This window comes from Anabrus simplex, chromosome 1, assembly GCF_040414725.1.
Source record: "Anabrus simplex isolate iqAnaSimp1 chromosome 1, ASM4041472v1, whole genome shotgun sequence".
NCBI classification, from domain to species: Eukaryota; Metazoa; Arthropoda; class Insecta; order Orthoptera; family Tettigoniidae; genus Anabrus; species Anabrus simplex.
This window is the reverse complement of record NC_090265.1, coordinates 151,863,917-151,877,612: the sequence shown is the minus strand read 5'-3', so window position 1 is coordinate 151,877,612 and position 13,696 is coordinate 151,863,917. Positions and strand designations below refer to the sequence as shown.

The 13,696-nt window shown below is 43.2% G+C and overlaps 1 protein-coding gene across 1 annotated transcript in view; it reads right to left on the bottom strand.

Moving 5' to 3' along the window:
- LOC136885175 (maltase A1) overlaps window positions 1-13,696 on the bottom strand; it is a 65,003-nt gene that overhangs the window by 17,475 nt on the left and 33,832 nt on the right. The window contains exons 4-6 of the mRNA XM_067157612.2: window positions 8,896-9,021; window positions 5,961-6,199; window positions 3,232-3,430 (exon numbers count right to left, since the gene is read on the bottom strand). Coding sequence (XP_067013713.2) covers window positions 3,232-3,430; window positions 5,961-6,199; window positions 8,896-9,021 — 564 coding nt within the window. The remainder of the gene's footprint in view (window positions 1-3,231; window positions 3,431-5,960; window positions 6,200-8,895; window positions 9,022-13,696) is intronic.

Genomic DNA, 13,696 nt, shown 5'->3' with positions numbered 1-13,696 from the left:
TGACTATCAACATCATTGGGCTTCACTCTCAGAGCTCCCTGTATTCTTTACTCCCTGTTCTTTTCTTTATTTATTTCTTTCGTTCCTTCTTTCTTATCCGTTTAACCTCCAGGGTTGGATTTTCCCTCGGACTCGGCGAGTGATCCCACCTCTACCGCCTCAATGTCAGTGTTCTAGAGCGTGAGACTTTGGGTCGGGGATACAACTGAGGAGGAGGACCAGTACCTCGCCCAGTTGGCCACACTTGCTACGATGAACAGGGACCTTGTTGGGGAGGGGGTAGGATGAGAATATTGGAAGGGATAGACAAGGGAGAAGGAAGGAAGTGGCCGTGGCCTTAAGTTAGGTACCATCCTGGCATTTGCCTGGAGGAGAAGTGGGAAACCACAGAAAACCAGTTCGAGAATAGCTGAGGTGGGAATCGAACTCCCTCTACTCAGTTGACCTCCCGAGGCTGAGTGGACCCCGTTCCAGCCCTCGTACCACCTTTCAAATTTTGTGGCGGAGCCGGAATCGAACCCGGGCCTCCGGGGTTGGCAGCTAATCACACTAACCACCACACCACAGAGGCGGCCCCAAGGTTTCTGTGACATCAAAATATCAAGTTCAGGGTCCATTATGCTTTAGTTGTTAACACGTAATAATCGGTCCATTCTCCATCATCATTCCATGGTCAGCTAACGACGCCGCTGCTGTGAACGTTTGTGAGTACAAGAGTGTCTTTCGATTTTTCTTTCGCTTTTCTTTCTCGTTGTTACTCGAGTGAACAAGGCGCCACGATTTCTTCTTCTAGAAGCTTATGTTGTACATCATTAAGTCCCCGTAACCCTTATGGCTTTATCAATCAATCAATCAATCAATCAATCAATCAATCAATCAATCAATCAATCAATCAATCAATCAATCAATCAATCAATCAATCAATCAATCAATCAATCAATCAATCAATCAATCAATCAATCAATCAATCAATCAATCAATCAATCAATCAATCAATCAATCAATCAATCAATCAATCAATCAATCAATCAATCAATCAATCAATCAATCAATCAATCAATCAATCAATCAATCAATCAATCAATCTATCTATCTATCTATCTATGATCAGTACGTTGTACAAAGATTGGTAAAATCGCAATTTTCCAAATCAGTCATGTATTAACTAGTAGACTATTAAGACCGATTCTCTAAGAATTTCGCTGCATCTTTCTAACGCATTCAGTTCTGATTCATAGAACTCGCACTGGGCGAGTTGGCCGTGTGGTTAGGGGCGCGCAGCTGTGAGCTTGCATATGGGAGATAGTGGGTTCGAACCCCACTGTCGGCAGCCTCGAAGATGGTTTTCCGTGGTTTCCCATTTTCACACCAGGAAAATGCTGGGGCTGTACCTTAATTAAGGCTACTGCAGCTTCCTTCCCACTCCTAGGCCATTCCTATCCCATCGTCGCCATAAGACTTCTCTGTGTCGGTGCGACGTAAAGCAAATAGCATAGAACTCGCAATGGTTATTTCAAATAATCCCCACAGACTTTGTGTTATAATTATGTATATGGTATGCATACTCACTCCAAATAGAATGAGGGCATGGTATTGTAGGTTCCTCGCATTTAATATTTATCAGACTGATTTTAATTATTATCAAAATATAATTCTCCTATCATTTACATTCAACCCTGTGGACAAAACAAACATATCTACAGGTTCAATTGTTTGTGAGAAAAGTGTACCTGCGAGGAACTTGTATAATATTATGCGTGTTTTCTTTTTTAAGTGACTTCCTGACACCGAAAGTGAGCGAACTCTCGTTCAGAAGAGTCAGTGTCAAACTTCGTAAACAATAAAATTATATTGTAATTGTTATCAAAATATAATTCTCCTATCATTTACATTCAACCCTGTGGACAAAACAAACATATCTACAGGTTCAATTGTTTGTGAGAAAAGTGTACCTGCGAGGAACTTGTATAATATTATGAGTGTTTTCTTTTTTAAGTGACTTCCTGACACCGAAAGTGAGCGAACTCTCGTTCAGAAGAGTCATTGTCAAACTTCGTAAACAATAAAATTATATTCCTGTGCTGAAAGCTTCGTTCTCTGAACAGATTTCAGCCAGACTATAATTAAATCAAATAGTTGATCACTTGTAGCCGTGCGTTTGTGGAAGAGATTAACTTATTATTTTTCTACTGTTCAGTTATATAAAGAGTAGAATCTGAGTGAAACAAGCATTAAGACTGATAAGTATGTGTTCTGTAGAAGCAAAAGTTGGGGTATTATTGTTCGTAACCTCATCACTAATAGGGTTAGCTCTATAGTCTATCCAGTTTATAGTCTATTTGGTGTTATTAGATTTTTTTTTGCTAGTTGCTTTACGTCGTACCGACACAGATAGGTCTTATGGCGTCGATGGGACAGGAAAGGGCTAGGAGTGGGAAGGAAGCGGCCGTGGCCTTAATTAAGGTACAGCCCCAGAATTTGCCTGGTGTGAAAATGGGAGACCACGGAAAACCATCTTCAGGCCTGCCGACAGTGGGGTTCGAACCTACTATCTCCCGAATACTGGATACTGTGTTTTTAGATTGTGTGAATCCCAGGATTATGCGTGTCTCAAGAAGTCATGTTCCTATATCTTGATGGGAAATCGAACACACACCCTTTCGAATGAACCAAAAACACTTTCGCCAACTCAGCAAGACAGGCCCCTATTGAGGGAGTCAAGTTAGCAGTATTTTGCATCGTCTATCATCTATGAGCCAGACAATTTACCGGTGGTACCTATTCACTTTATACCAGATTCCAAGCTCACAAAATCTTACAGTATATATGTCAAATACGTGCTAAGAAGATGTTCAGGAGGAATATATTTGGTAATGGTGGGTTCGTGACACTCCGTCGGCATCCAAGAAGACGGTTTTCCGTAGTTTCCCATTTTTAAAACAAGCGAATGAGGGGGCTATACCTTAATTAAGTCTTCGGTCACCACCTTCCCTGTCCTGGACCTTCCCATAAAGTAACGTATATAATTTAACATTTCTACGTTAAAATAATTTTCAGAACTTCCAACGCCAAAATAAAATGAATTCCTAGAAGGACAGTGAAGACGAGGCTTTGTGTAGCTAGACTAAGATTACCATATATTATATTAAACTGTGATGTGCTGGAGGTTATTACCGTATTATAACGAAATGAAACCCATAGTAAAAATGAATCAAAGTTCCGTGTACTCACCACCCAGTTAGACCAAGCCCACGATGGTTTGTTCTGCTCCCACTGCAGTACGTAGTCTCTCACATCTTGACCTGTGGACGCATTATTCAGGTAGCTGATGAATTGAAAATTGAAAGGGAAGTGAGCTCCGGGCTTCTCGGGAGTTCCATAGTACTTCATCGTCTCTGTTAAGTTGGCGTAAGCTTCGACCATCATCACTCTGCAATAGAATAGTATTAGATTATGGTTATCACATTTTTAAACGAGATTTCCATTTTCGGAGGTGCAATTTGCCCTTAGGTTCACTCAGGTTATTTCCTGGGGGACAAAGGCGGCCGAGCGTAGAGCTAACCACTCTACCCCAGTAAGCTCCGAGGTTACGGATGGTAGTACTGGCCTTCAAGGCCTGCACGGAGACGACTTTTCTGTTTTTAAAATCACGTCTTAAAGCTTCGTATGGATCCATTTATGTGCTATTTAAAACATTTTGACAGACTAAAACCCTAAATGTATTGTACAGTACTGTATGCGCAATGAGTTCATTTATTTGTTTGAACCAATCTAAGTTACTTTGGCGTAATACTGTGGTAATCAACGAACGAACGGATTAGCTTGGTGCGTTGCGGCACAGTCAGTTTCTAGCCGCTATCTCTGTACTCAGGAGACAAGTGGGTTCGAATACCACGGTGGCAATCCTCGGAATGGTTTTCTGTGGTTTCCCATTTCAATTCCAGGCAAGTCTCGACAAAAAAACCCATATGCTAGAGAAAAATGATTATGGTCATTGAGCAAACCAGAAATAAGGCCAGGAAGCAGAAAAAAGACTACAGTTACACGAAAAGTTCTCAAAAACTTCCCAAAAATGTAAGCAAACATTATAATAGTTATTACATTTAAAAATGAGAAATTAAAACCCGGCACAGACAGTCCATTTAGGACATAGTTCTGTCAAAATGAGGCTGTCCAGTTTGAAAATTAGGAGTATTCGAGCATTGTGGTCTTTGGGCAGAGGCAGACATTGGTACCCCCTGCATCACAGAGTTGCCATTTAGAAATGATGATCGTTTGAATAATAATAATAATAATAATAATAATAATAATAATAATAATAATAATAATAATAATAATAATAATAATAATAATAATAATAATAATAATATTAATAATAATAATATGTCTTTTTCAAACCTGGATGTTGGTAACCTAGTCATTGCTACCAACGAAGACGAGTGTCAATAATCAGATATCCTGAGTCAAAGTTTACTCTTGGAAGGATGGTTGGTCCCTTCTAAACAAAAGAACATGGGCTACCTGTCCAACTGGTGACCACGCCCAATGTTCTTTAACTTCGCAGATTTCTTGAGATCTGATGTTTCAATATAGCTTACGCCATTAACATTTTACTGTTCATAAATAGTGTGACTCGTCGATATAAAATAGCCGCTGGATAATAAATAGTATCACATTACGGTATGTTAATATTTTCGTAGTTTTTTAGGCGACTTGATAAATCATTGTTCCCACGCTTAGAATAAGATTTCATAAAACTTCGAACAAACTGATTTGTCCCGGGATTGTCATTGTTTCCTTCTAATAATAATTTTACGTCTCTCGAACTACTTTTACATTTTTTGGACACGCTAATTTTGTGTCCCGGGTGTTATTCTACGATCCAGTAAATCTACCAACACAAGGCTGGCAAATTTTAGCACCTTCAAATTCCACTGGATTGAACCGAGATTGAAACCACAAACTTAACTCAGAAGGCTAGTGCACTACCATCTGGGCCACCATGCTCGGCTGCTTTTCCTTTTGTATTGATGTCATATACGGCCAGGTAATGCAATTATGTTTATGGATACTCTTTTAAGATCTAAGAAAGCATATGCAGGCTCTCAATCCGAATTCACACATCTACATGTCTCTCTCTCTCTCTCTCTCTCTCTCTCTCTCTGTCTCTGACACGTTTCTATTTCACAAGCCCTTCAGCATTCGAACTTATATATTTCGTATATCAAGTGGATATAAAACAGAGGAGTGGATTGAAGAGACTTCTATTACACCTTATATATAATTTAATTTCGTGTGGCTATTTCTAGCCGAGTGCAGCCCTTGTAAGGCAGACCCTCCGATGAGGGTGGGCGTCATCTGCCATGCGTAGGTAACTGCGTGTTATTGTGGTGAAGGATAGTGTTATGTGTGGTGTGTGAGTTGCAGGGATGTTGGGGACAGCACAAACACCCAACCCCTGGGCCATTGGAATTAATCAATGAAGGTTCAAATCCCCGACCCGGCCGGGAATCGAACCTGGGACCCTCTGAACCGAAGGCCAGTACGCTGACCATTCAGCCAATGAGTCAACACCTAATCTTAGCAGACTGGTTAGCTCTGTGCCCAGTTGTCTTTGTACCCATGAATTAACAACAATCTGATAATAGTATCATGAGGCTATTACTCGTATATTTCCCAGCAACCATGGGCGCCCGCAGGATCTTTTCCAGGGGGGGGGGGGGGGCGGGCACATTAACAATTGTCTTGAATATAAAAACCAATATAACGTCAGCAATATTAAATTGTTTACAGAAACTTCCAGTTATAACATATGCTAGATGACTGTCAGTAATTTCAATTTATGAAATAATCTGGTATGATATTAAACAATTGAACATCAACATCTTTAGAATTCCAGGGGGGGGGGCAAATGCCCCCCTCCCTTGCCCCCCCCCCCCCTTGCGGGCGCCAAGACTCACCTCGTGTGTCCATCCCTTGCCTTGTACTCGTCCACCACAGCTCGGAATTGTGAAATCATGTCGAATGTTTCCGGTTGGTTTTGAGTGTAGATGTGAAGTAAGTATTTTTCTTCATTAGGCTTAGCATTGGGATCACCAGATTTAGGCTCGTCAGGCAAGTCTTCTCTTTCGAAGAGGTACGGTACGGCGTCCACTCTGAAGCCATCCACTCCGATATCCAACCAGTACCTGAGGACGTTCTGCAAGATAAACAACAGTACTTTAGTATTATACTTTCAGGATGGTTGCCGTGCTGTGCTTATGGAACCACATTTACTTTCATAGACTAAAAATTGAACTAACGTGAAATATAATAAATTAAGTATACTCTTCAGTAGAACCGTTTCGAAACTCCTATAAGTCTGAAAACGCACAATGAGAGCCAACATGAAGAACGGTTAAAGTACTATAATAATAATAATAATAATAATAATAATAATAATAATAATAATAATAATAATAATAATAATAATAATAATAATAATAATAATAATATCCTATTTTATCCTCATGTATCTCAATAAAGAATGGCGTAAGCTTACTGACTAGTAGGATATAGGTTCAATTCTCAATAAAATAGAGAATTACAAACTTCTGCTCACCTTCAAAGCAGTTTCTGGTCCATTTATTCATTTTTTAAATCCGCAATTATTTTAATTGCATCTGTAATATAAACCTTCAGTAACGTCAAATATACCGTACGCTGCTGCCGTCTGAAAGTTGATGTATCCGAGGTACGTGTATTTAAATATATGGTCGGTTAAGGACATAAATCGCAAGTGCTCATTGTAGGTTTATTAGAACTACTAGTATACAGTGCAATTATAATATCGAACTGTTCCCACATTCCTAAGAAATATGTGCATAATTCTGTATGGGATTGTCTCAGTCTAGACAACGAGTCCGTGAGATATACAGGATGAAGCGAAATTCGCGTACTCGGGTGTCGCAGCGCGATTCCTCACATCCCAGCAATAAAAAAAAATATCTCACAAAAGTTCGTCCTGTGAGTACATCATCATCATCATCATCATCTGTTTACCCTCCAGGTTCGGTTTTTCCCTCGGACTCAGCGAGGGATCCCACTTCTACCGCCTCAAGGGCAGTGTCCTGGAGCTTCAGACTCTTGGTCGGGGGATACAACTGGGGAGTATGACCAGTACCTCGCCCAGGCGGCCTTACCTGCTGTGCTGAACAGGGGCCTTGTGGAGGGATGGGAAGAGTGGAAGGATAGGCAAAGAAGAGGGAAGGAAGCGGCCGTGGCCTTAAGTTAGGTACCATTCGCCTGGAGGAGAAGTGGGAAACCACGGAAAACCACTTCGAGGATGGCTGAGGTGGGAATCGAACCCACCTCTACTCAGTTGACCTCCCGAGGCTGAGTGGACCCCGTTCCAGCCCTCGTACCACTTTTAAATTTTCGTGGCAGAGCCGGGAATCGAACCCGGGCCTCCGGGGGTGGCAGCTAATCACGCTAACCACTACACCACAGAGGCGGACCCTGTGAGTACATTCCGCAGAAAAAAAGGACGTTGATGAGCGGCAATCTGGCAACACTGTAACCATATGTAGGGCAAATACCTCTGTCAGCACATGCTAGTCGTGTTGTACAGTTTGTGCAGTGGATAGAGTTTTGGGTTAGCATGCAGGAGGTTGAAGGTTCGATCCTGGGTTGAACCGCAATTTTTTTATTTGCTAATTTCCATCGGACATTACATACTGTAATACAGTAAGACACTGTTTCTTAGGTCACATGTATCTTACATTTACAACATTTTGGAACGCCGAACACGTTGTAACGCATCTAGTAGATGAAGTGGTGCGAATAAATTCACGCCCACAATGTGGAAAGGGCGTCTTTCAAAGCCGACCAATGAAAACGATTGTTCGTCCATTTCTAGGATCGTAGTACTATCTGCGCACTTTTTAGCGATAGATTTGTGTACGGGTTTGAGGAGTAAGGAGGGTGCACTTCCGGTTCCGTTAGTACTGCCAACTGAATGGAAATGGAATCTGAATTGAATTGATGATATGATCGATCGATATGAATTTTCTAAACCTTTGTTATTTTAAGGCAACAACTGTGTCACACACACATTGTATAACATTTCTCGATGCGAATCTTATTCCTAGAGTGAATTCTATAGCTTGGCTTTGCTGTGCAAATAACAACAGTACTAGAACGTAAAGTGTACGCCAGACGTCGCACAGCGATGCATAAGCGATTCATAGTTTGTGTTTCAACGATTGCCAGTACGAGTCTCGAAGTTTGCCGAGGTCGACCGCTTCGGCACTATCGCTAAAAAGTGCGCAGATAGTATGTAAATGCAAATGGTTTCTAGAGCACCCGCTACAATCGCTGTTGACGATTAAGATGCCAGATACCATACCACCTGGACTACATTTACGAAATAAAAAACATACTCCTCAACCGAGGATCGACCCCTCGACCTTCTGCATGCTAACCCAAAACGTTACCAACTGTACCAACTGTAATGTACGTTTAAAACATGCTGGCAAAGGTAGTTACCCTACCTGTGGTTACAGTGTTGCCAGACTGCCACTCTTCAACTTCCTTCTTTTGCTGGATATAATCGCAGGACGAACTTTTGTGAGAGACAATTTTTTATTGCTGGCATGTGAGGAGTAACGCTGCGACGCCCGAGTGCGCGAATTTCGCTTCATCCTATATAGTCATGAACTTATTTCACTACTCTTTGTAATAAAGGTTATTCTAAGTAATTTAAGAGGGAAATGTGAATAAAATGAATATGTGTGTTTACAAGGATTCACATTTGGGGCATTGTAGTACATTGATATGAGTTTTAGGCAGTTCAAGCTTTAGTCACATGTTAAATTATAATACCAAACTGTATGTGCTCTGACTTCATAACTTTACCTTCATCTCCTCGACCAGGACAGGATTGCGGTAGTTGAGATCAGGTTGACCTGCAGCGAACTGGTGAAGGTAAAACTGTCCTCTCTCTTCGTTCCACTCCCACGCAGATCCTCCGAAGTTGCTCAGCTACAAAATATTCAGACTCTTAGGACAAGAAGAAAAAGAGCAAAGTAAGCTTTTTGGTTTACATGATTGTTGATATCGTGATCATAGCCAAAAGGAATTCAGGTACACGTAGAAACCAAACCATAGTAACGCCAATTTCATTGGGTGTGCGTGTACAGAAGCGTACGTTGCCTATAAGGCGTCAGTTCGAAAGACCTGCACCGGACGTCTCCGGGGAGCACGCGTCATTATTATATTTCAAAAGGATGGGATTCGAATCACGACCATCATGGTGAGAAACCAGTGACGATGAACAGGTAGAGTATGCTTAATTTGAATTATGAATATAAAAATAGCTTTGTTTAGTAAATGACTTAATTTCCACGAACGACTTGAATGTTTCCTGGAAAACGTAAGGGATGTTATAGACAACCCATGGCATCTAAGTTGGAAATCTTGCAACGATGTGATTTGGCGGAAGAATTTGTCTGTGCCTTAAAGTGCGCTATTTTAGGAGCCACGTACTATTGTAGTCTTTCATCATACACTGACTGACAGAGCTAATGCAACACCAAGAAGGAGTGGTCAGAACTTTATGCCAATTGCAGGGTAGACTGACGTCACTGAGGTATGCTCATGATGTGAAATGCGCCGCTGTGCTGCGCACGTAGCGAACGATAAATGGGACACGGCGTTGGCGAATGGCCCACTTCGTACCGTGATTTCTCAGCCGACAGTCATTGTAGAACGTGTTGTCGTGTGCCACAGGACACGTGTATAGCTAAGAATGCCAGGCCGCCGTCAACGGAGGCATTTCCAGCAGACAGACGACTTTACGAGGGGTATGGTGATCGGGCTGAGAAGGGCAGGTTGGTCGCTTCGTCAAATCGCAGCCGATACCCATAGGGATGTGTCCACGGTGCAGCGCCTGTGGCGAAGATGGTTGGCGCAGGGACATGAGGCACGTGACACGTGCGAGGGGTCCAGGCGCAGCCCGAGTGACGTCAGCACGCGAGGATCGGCGCATCCGCCGCCAAGGGGTGGCAGCCCCGCACGCGACGTCAACCGCCATTCTTCAGCATGTGCAAGACACCCTGGCTGTTCCAATATCGACCAGAACAATTTCCCGTCGATTGGTTGAAGGAGGCCTGCACTCCCGGCGTCCGCTCAGAAGACTACCATTGACTCCACAGCATAGACGTGCACGCCTGGCATGGTGCCGGGCTAGAGCGACTTGGATGAGGGAATGGCGGAACGTCGTGTTCTCCGATGAGTCACGCTTCTGTTCTGTCAGTGATAGTCACCGCAGACGAGTGTGGCGTCGGCATGGAGAAAGGTCAAATCCGGCAGTAACTGTGGAGCGCCCTACCGCTAGACAATGCGGCATCATGGTTTGGGGCGCTATTGCGTATGATTCCACGTCACCTCTAGTGCGTATTCAAGGCACGTTAAATGCGCACCGCTACGTGCAGCATGTGCTGCGGCCGGTGGCACTCCCGTACCTTCAGGGGCTGCCCAATGTTCTGTTTCAGCAGGATAATGCCCGCCCACACACTGCTCGCATCTCCCAACAAGCTCTACGAGGTGTACAGATGCTTCCGTGGCCAGCGTACTCTCCGGATCTCTCACCAATCGAACACGTGTGGGATCTCATTGGACGCCGTTTGCAAACTCTGCCCCAGCCTCGTACGGACGACCAACTGTGGCAAATGGTTGACAGAGAATGGAGAACCATCCCTCAGGACACCATCCGCACTCTTATTGACTCTGTACCTCGACGTGTTTCTGCGTGCATCGCCGCTCGCGGTGGTCCTACATCCTACTGAGTCGATGCCGTGCGCATTGTGTAACCTGCATATCGGTTTGAAATAAACATCAATTATTCGTCCGTGCCGTCTCTGTTTTTTCCCCAACTTTCATCCTTTCAAACCACTCCTTCTTGGTGTTGCATTTGCTCTGTCAGTCAGTGTATTTGTTCACTTTATCGTGCATGAATTTCTTACTGAAAGCCACCCTGGAATGCAATTGGGTGGACATTATGTATTTATATATAATATGGCTATGCTAATAGATTTAGTCTAAAACTAGCATATTCATGTGTAGGAAGCTGAAAATTGTAAATACTATTACGAACAATTAAATGTAAGTAAATGTAGTACTAACCGACGATAAAAGAGACGTTCACAATCAATGTAAATTATTGTCTACATCAAGCGAATTCGGTAGCTAACTAATTTAACCGTCGACTGTACGTATACATTCTGATTTGCATGAAATGTCTCTCCGTTTACTTAAATAACAATCTAGTAGTTTCTGAATTACAATGGCGATCTGAGTTCCTTTAAAATATAGTAGAACCTCATTAATCCGGACTAATTGAGACTCTAGGTTGTCCGAATTTATGAAAGTCTGGATTAAATAAAATAACTTATTAAATGAGCCATGGTACATATTTAAACACTCTATTCAATAAAAGTACGTGCACAGTACAGTATTTTAAATTTTAGAAATACAAAGCTTATTTAGTAAACACTATATATCGCAATGCAGTATTAAAATCAAAGCAAAGTAAAGCTAAGTCATCTCGGTACAAGCTATGAAGGCCCTTGGAGGGGTGGAAGGTAAAGGCTTCCACCATTCGTAACCTCGGCACGCGATGAGGTAGAGTGGTTAGCTCTACGCCTGGCCGCAATACAGTACGGAAGATAGTGGGTTCAAGCCCTTCTGTCGGCAGCCCTAAATATGGTTTTCTGTGGTTTCCCATTTTCACACCAGGCAAATTCTGGGGCTGTACCTTAATTAAGGACACGGTCGCTTCCTTCCCACTCCTAGACCTTTCCTATCCCATCGTCGCCATATGATCTATCTGTGTCGATGCGACGTAAAGCCAGTTGTAAAAAAAGTACCACCTGCTTCATCCTGGTCATATTCATCCGTTTCAGGGCTTTCTGCAGCGATCACACTTTCAACGATCTCCTCCTGCGTTGTTCACAGCACTGCGTTCGTAACTCAGTTTTATATTGTAATTGCATTTAGGGTATTATTGTTATTAAACGGCTGTCCAGATTAAGCGAATTCCGAACTAATGGGGTCCGGATTAATGAGGTTCTACTCTAATGATAATCGTGCGAATAACATTTGTCTTTCATACAGATGATGAAGTGCAGATATGAAGGGTAAGAAACATACAGATTAACACCTGTTACCATAGTTAAAAGATCACAATGCCCCTAATGACCAGTTTTTCTGTCCAGATTTCCTTCTTCTTAATCTGCTTACCCTCCAGGGTCGGTTTTTTCCTCGGACTCAGCGAGGGATCCCACCTCTACCGCCTCAAGGGCAGTGTCCTGGAGCTTCAGACATTAGGTCGGGGGATAGAACTGGGGAGAATGACCAGTAACTCGCCTCACCTGCTATGCTATGCTGAACAGGGACCTTGTTGAGGGATGAGAAGATTGGATGGGACAGGCAGGGAAGAGGGAAGGAAGCGGCCGTGGCCTTAAGTTAGGTACCATCCCGGCGTTTGCCTGGAGGAGAAGTGGGAAACCACGGAAAACCACTTCCGAGATGGCTGAGGTGGGAATCGAACCCACCTCTACTCAGTTGATCTTCCGAGGCTGAGTGGATCCCGTTCCAGCCCTCGTACCACTTTCCAAATTTCGTGGCAGAGCCGGGAATCGAACCCGGGCCTCCGGGGGTGGCAGCTAATCACACTAACCACTACACCACAGAGGCGGAGCTCCAGATTTCCTTCGGTGTCATACAGCTGTGACCGTATCGGCACAATTAGTATTTATTTCAAGTGATATGCTTGGTAAGGAAGCAGGCAGTAAGCTTTCTTTGTGTAGATGTTGGGAGTATCATCAGGTTGTGCAATAGGACGCCCGCCAGAGAGGCGCCCTCACCCGCCCACTGGGTGGCTTAAAGAATCCCCGAACTAGGCACACGTCATAGAAGTAGCAGGAGAAGAACACTATTTAGCGACTCCATATTGGAAAACAAATGCGAGCGTACAGCGATGCCAAAGCGATCGGGCTAAATTTAATGCATTTTCGGCGTAAATAAGGCTTGATTAGCAAAACTGCACCCGTCAGAGCAGTGTGCTGAATTTTGGTGGAATTATAAAGTCAGGAGTTCTGATAGAAAATACTCTCCAAGCGAAAGGCGTTGGTAAACAACTTATATAACTCCGTTAGCGTACGTACGCCTAGTGAAAAACCAGATGCCTTCGGGGACTCCCTACTTCCCCATCCAAGCTGATAAATTAATTACTGCAGATCCGCCGAACATATTCAACTCCGCATATCATAGCGTACTTGTGCATAACCAAGTCACACAGTCTAGCGTATTGCTAATTTCGACAGGCTGGTTTATCCAGGAGCAGTCGAAATAAGAGTGGGGGATGAACTCATTAAACCGCCCCTACCGCCGGGGCCAGTATAAGTTTTCTGCACTTCCAGGGAGCTTCAGCATTCGTTGAGGAGCTTTCGACGGGAAACGACGGCCGGTCCGCTATCGAATTACCGCTCCATTGTATACTGTGTGAACAAAGCGGGAGTGAAATCTTTCAGTTTTTTCGATTATAATTTGTGATAGGCAACAGAAGATTACGGTAATGAGATGTACTTTGGATCTCGGTTGCAAAGTAGACTAAGACTTCGTGAAATATGAAGTAGGATTTTGTATAGCAACAACT